The 6409-nt window shown below is 35.7% G+C and overlaps 1 protein-coding gene across 1 annotated transcript in view; it reads left to right on the top strand.

Moving 5' to 3' along the window:
* LOC107644347 (VIN3-like protein 1) overlaps positions 1-6409 on the top strand; it is a gene marked incomplete in the record, with an annotated part of 9524 nt that overhangs the window by 920 nt on the left and 2195 nt on the right. The window contains 3 exon segments of the mRNA XM_021102934.1: positions 4427-5053; positions 5467-5777; positions 5889-6409. Of these exon segments, the coding sequence (XP_020958593.1) occupies positions 4605-5053; positions 5467-5777; positions 5889-6409 (1281 nt within the window).

Below are 6409 nucleotides of genomic sequence, written 5' to 3'. Positions count from 1 at the left end.
GAAAATAATTGAAAAAAAAAGTGTGTTCTTTTTGTTGTAGTGTTTTCAATTGGGTATTTTGCATGAGGCATTGTTGGTTAACAATTAAATGGGCAGGATATATGGTAATATTGCAGTGTGGTTTGTGCATTTTTTCCTTTTTGTGTTTATTTATTTATTTATTTTTTACCAATTTAATACTTGTTGGTGTCATGTGCTTTATAGTTTTTCTAGCCTGCATTGTGATTTTGTGTGTTTCTTGTGTTAAATTCATGCGCAACATCGTGGCATTTTTGTATATGAACATGAACCATTGTTTTCTCCCTGATAGATCAATAGTTGTGGAAAATCCAAAGATTTTTTGAGAGTTCATATCGCCCGCTAGCTGTTTGTTCTTGATCTTGTATTAGAATTCCTACTTAAACAAGCTGGTAGTTGTGTTAAAGTTTTGCTTAAAAACTTTTAGCTTTCTTTGGTGTAAAAATAATTAAGTTCTTTTTAGTTTCTTATTTTGGTTCGTGTATGATTCACGATTCACGTGTAGCGGTGATTCATGCGCGGCCTTCTTTGCTGTTACACAAGTAATGTAGACACACTTGTCATGCTTTTTCTCTTTACTTGTCAGAAAACGGCAATTCAGTTATATTGTTTAGTGAGTGCAAATGGATTTAGAAGATAAATTCCTTGCTAGAGGTGAGCTTTTCGAGCTTGTCCTTCAGCCTTCTCTTTTGGTAGTTGCAACGATTTGCTTCACCGTTTTATTTTATAAGTAGCTCTGACTACTGAGTGCCAGCTGAAGAATAGTTTATCATGTATAGTATGTTCATCTGTCGAAACATGACATCATGTGGAATACCAGCTGAAATTGGAAGTTGCATAGATGATTTTAAAGTTCTCTTGCCATGCATTGACCATTTTTATAGTTACTTAGACAGTTTCCGTTAGATGCCGTGATGTGAATGGAATAGAAGGCTTAGCTGTGGATGCGGATGCGGATGTTTCTAGGAATAATAGTAAAATTGTCCCAACTCATTTAACTTAACCTTAGGTGAAGTATGCCCTTACCCGTTACCATGTGGGAAGGATAGCATGGGGGATGCTCAAATGCTGTGATTCTGTTCAATAGGTGAGGTGGGGAGGTATATTTGGAAGTGAGATAATGCTGAGGGGCAATTCAGATTGTTGGGGAGTAGACTAAGACTAGTAAAGGGCTAGGTCTCTCGGAAACTTGGCATGGTCACTCGTTTGCTTTCATTCTGTCGGTAAATAATACGCACTTACCTGAAGGAGGGTGAAATCACAAAGATTTTACTCCCTTTCCTCCAGTTTCACTATTGTTGCATCCCTTTCTTCACTATACTAGATGGCCATTTTTAGCAGTTTTCAATAGTGTTACTACTACATGTTTCAGAATAATACTAATCATAGTATAAGTTTTAGTTTTCTTATGCAGTTTTAGTTCAGTTCATAGCATAAGTTATTGAAACTTGTTTTGGAAGGTGTATTGTTCGTTTCTTATAATTTCACTTTGCAGTTTCATGGTTTCTTTCCTTTTAATGTTGCATGTATCCTATTCCTTGATCAAGATTTGTTTCCTTCTTGCTGGCCAAAACATGAAATTTGTTTGGCTGGTGTGACATAATATGCTATAATTATATGCTATAATTGACATGATATACCGTAGTACGTGTAAATGGTTGTGATAAATTCCAGTGTATGGCTAATTTTAGTCAAGGATCAATGTTATGTCAGAATAAGCATTTTGGGTTTTAATGATTACTGAACTATTATGTTTACTATTTTGTATTATCTCATTTGCCACGGGGTGGTATTGTTTTGGAAATTTATTAAATTGGAAAAATGTTATACACTATTAAATTAGAAAATGCTGTTTGTCTTTGGCAACGCGGAAATGTTTTATTACCTCATAAAAAACCCGAGCGCTACCCTGTTATGGAAAATATAAGAATGAAATACGCAGAATCAAATCATTTCAACTTGTTTGTAACAATTTAAGCAAGGTTATGAATATTTTCCACAAAACCAAATGTGAAGTTTGGTTTCAATAGGATATTTCTTTGGTCTTTCCTGTTTGGTTTGATTGGACTTTTAACATGCATTAGTTTTTTCCTTTGAAGCTCATGGATATAAATGTTGACCTACCATTGATGTTCTGTTTTCACCATATGAAACATTAAAGAATTGATTTGTGTTTCTAATATATGTTGAGCATGGCTCATACAAAAAGACATGTAATCGCCCAATTCAAGTATATGTTTTATTTTTTGTTTGGTGTTATAAATGTTTAGAGGTGGGTTTTATTATTGAATTTAATCATTTTCTTGATAGCAACTAGAAAGGGTAATTCTGCAGTCTAAGGGTGTGTTTGGTTTAAATTTTCATTTTCTGTTTTTATTCAGTTTTTTTTTTTCCATTTTCAGAATTTTGTGAAGATAAAAGAGAAAACAGGAGGTGAAAACAAAAAACACTGAAAATAAAAATAGAAAATGAAAACGCAAACCAAACTCACCCTAAGTTGTCCTATTCGCTTCCAAATAAAAAATAAATTTTTTGGTATTAAAAGTTCATCAATAGTGATTTTTAGTATTTTTGCACAATTACGCAAGATTGTTTTGTGAACCTTCTGAAAGACCATATTCATTCTTCAAATATTTCTTCCAAAATGCATTAAGGTGTATTTGTGTATGATTTCCCTGTCCTTGATTAGCATGGCCAAGCTGTATCTGCTGTTTCTATATTAAGCTAATAATATCGGTCACAAACTTCACAAATCTACCAGCAGGTCTTAAATTTTCTTAATTAGAATTTTTTATCATGATCGTTGTTCATATTATTGCAAAAACTGATTTGTCATCGTTCACTAGAAAGATAAGATAATCGTGCAAGATATAGTATAACATCAAAGAAAATTTTAAATTTTGGTTATGTACTTAATTAGTAGTAATGTTAGAAATATCTTGCATGAAATATCAAGATCATGGAGTTTTAGACCAATCGTTTGATTGATAAAAAAGATACATTCCATTTAAACATTTGAAATGCTTTATGGGTATAATTTGAGATGTGCGTGTTAAATTTGAAATCAAAGCTTTTAGCATGTGCTCCTATAACTGCACAGAGCCATAGAATCTAGTATATAAAAAGGGTTATGCTTATTCTAAACTCTAGCAGCCATTTTAGCCGTCGATGCTCCTTGAGTAGCTACTCCATTGTGACTTTGGAAATGCTTCACTAGGGTAAACTCTGTCAAGATCTCTCTTCCGACTCTTCTCACCCTTGGGGAGGATCTGGTGCTTATGTGGTATCCACTTTCCTGCTCTATGTTTTCTAGTAATATAACCACACTTTAGGCTTTTAGGTATTTGAATTATTTGAAGGCATTTGATGTGTGTATACTTTTGCTGCTTCATCTGTTTTCAATGTGAACCATTGCATGTTTGGTGAGAAGATATAATATTTATTTTCTGAGTGTATTGCTAGGGATCATTTTGAAATTTTAACTGATTCAGGGTAGCTGTTGTTTGTTCAACATATGTGCAATTCTTCACCTGGATCAACTTGATTTTTGGTTTTTTCTTGGCGGTTGTGCATCTTGAACTTACATTATTAAATACATTTTTCTTTAGTTCTTGTTGTCTCCCTTGAATGCTTATTTCTTTCATTTCCTTATTTAGGATGGTATTAGCATAATAATAATTTCAACATTGATGTTTGGAGATTTTGAATGTTCCTAAATAGAAGGTAAATATTTGATTTAACATCACTTCTGTCAATGCAAAGAGCCAAGGAGGAATGTTTTAACAGACAAATGATTTTGTTCTAATGTTAGGCTTATACTTCTTGTTCAATTGGTTGTGATTCACCACACGTGATCAAATTCTATGAGTGTATTTATCTTACCATAGAGACATAGATTGTTGTGTTATCTTTGGACTCATTTTGACAATTTTTTGTGACGAAATGACCCTAACCGATGTGTGAGGCTATACTTCCCATTAGATCATATATCTAGTGCAAGTGTTGTAGAAATTGCCCCTTAATGCATAGAACAAGGCTCGATGGAAAAATTTGTATTAGGAGTGAGAATTAGATCATATGTGTGGAGAGTAACAATCTTAGTTTAAGTTGTTAAATATAAGCGCTTTTGACATTACTTATAAAAGCAAATGAAATTGACTATGTTGTAAATGATCTAGGTTGCCCCGGCTTTCAAAGCTTGAACTACACTCTGATTGCCATTCTAGTCATGTCAATGGTTGAATTTGAACTTTATATTTGTTTCATGAATCTTATCAATATCTTCGATATTTCTCTCTAGTTAATTGGCATTTATCTGTCTCTTTCACTGTTACTGTTTTAGTTAGTCGAACTTCCTTTCTGTCTTCACAGGACTTACTTTGCTTTTGTTGCCGTGTTATCTGTTCAGGCTCTGGTGTTCAAGGCCAGTCATCCAGTGTGCAAAGTAATCCCAAAAAAATGTCAATTCTGAAGGTGGTTCGAAAAATTCAGAACTCCTTCCGGAATTCCTGAAATCTGGTCCTAGGAAAGAACTTCTGAGAACGTCCTTTGATAAGGACAAAAAGAACAGTTCTACAAAGATCAGGATGACAGAAACAAAGTCAACTAGCAAGATTTCCAAGAAACAGGATTCGAAAAAATATTCTGCTCCCAGCAATCAGCCTTCAAGGAAACAACATCGAAAGGGTGAAAACCCTACTCGATTCATTCCAACCTCCGACCTGCCTTCTGATTTTGGACATTCTGACTCGTGGATCTGTAAGAATTCGGCTTGTAGAGCAGTTCTGTCTAAAGATGATACATTTTGTAGAAGATGTTCTTGCTGTATTTGCCACCTTTTCGATGATAACAAGGACCCTAGTCTTTGGTTGGTTTGCACATCCGACTCAGCCCAAGGGGACTCCTGTGGTATGTCTTGCCACATCGAGTGTGCTCTTCAGCATGAAAAAGTGGGAGTAGTTGATCATGGCCAACTGATGCAACTAGATGGCAGTTATTGTTGTGCATCCTGCGGCAAAGTTACCGGGATACTTGGGTGAGTAATTTCTTTTCACCGACTACATTACATGACCTCACCTACTATTCGTTCATATGCGGAGGTTTTTGATGAATCATTTCCAATTTCTTTGTTTCAGTGGCAAAAAGTTTATTGATGTGCATTCTGATTGCATATAATACTGGAAATAGAATTTTCTCATGCTTACATCCCCTTCTGTCCATCATTTTCTTGCAACAATAAGCAAACTTTCAACTACTATAGTTTTTGGATCTTTGATGTGTCTTTTCCATGATTAATTAATTCCATTATGGCCTTTCCCTGGCTCCTTGAATTTTTGTAGTGAAACAAATTGTTGTGGTGTATAAATTTTTGTGTTACTTCTCTTTCAACACTTACGTCGGTGGCTAAGTTTGCAGCATTGTGTTGATGTTCATGTTTAATAATGGCAGATGTTGGAAGAAGCAGCTAAATATAGCAAAAGATGCTCGGCGTTTAGATGTGCTGTGTTACCGGATATATTTGAGCTTCAGGCTTCTGAATGGAAGTTTGAGATTTAAACAACTTCATGAAATTGTACAAGAGGCGAAGGCTAAATTAGAAACGGAAGTTGGTCCAGTTAATGGGGTTTCTTCCAAGATGGCACGCGGCATTGTCAGCAGACTCCCTATTGCCGGTGATGTACAGAAACTCTGCTCTCTTGCTATTGGGAAAGCCGATGAATGGTTGGCCACTGTTCCCAGTTCAAATCCAGAATCCGGAGGTTGGAATTATTGCCTTCTTTTATTTATGGTTTCTTCCTTTCTTATCCTTTTGTTTTTTGGCCCAAACAATTTCAATTATACTGTTGACAATGACTGTATTTAACTTGCAGAGGGCTCCCTTCCCGCGGCCTGCAAGTTTGTTTTCGAAGAGGTAACAGCTTCATCAGTCAAAATAATTTTGATTGGAATATCAAATGCGTCTTCCGAGGAAATTAAGGGTTACAAGCTCTGGTATTACAAGAGTAGGGAGGAATCACACACAAAAGATCCTGTTTGTGTCTTTCCGAAAGCTCAGAGGAGGATTTTGATATCTGATCTCCAGCCATGCACAGAATATACTTTTAGGATTATATCTTATACCGACAAGGGCGATTTAGGTCATTCTGAGGCCAAGTGTTTCACCAAGAGCATAGAGATATTGGAAAAAAGTCCGTCTTCATCGGTTGCCATCGGCCGCAAGAAGGAGAGCCTTCAAACTGGAGACAATTCTTTTGGATCCAAAACGGAGCCGAGTTCTTCAATGTCTGACTCTGGATTTAAAGTTCGAGACCTTGGAAAACTTTTGCATCTTGCCTGGGCTCAAGAACAAGGTTGCTTGGAGGGGTTTTGCGGAGCGGACTTGAGAAATTGC

Source organism: Arachis ipaensis, chromosome B05 (genome assembly GCF_000816755.2).
Source record: "Arachis ipaensis cultivar K30076 chromosome B05, Araip1.1, whole genome shotgun sequence".
In the NCBI taxonomy this organism is placed as follows: domain Eukaryota; kingdom Viridiplantae; phylum Streptophyta; class Magnoliopsida; order Fabales; family Fabaceae; genus Arachis; species Arachis ipaensis.
The sequence above is the reverse complement of the archived record's forward strand: the minus strand, read 5'-3'. Positions and strand labels throughout refer to the sequence as shown.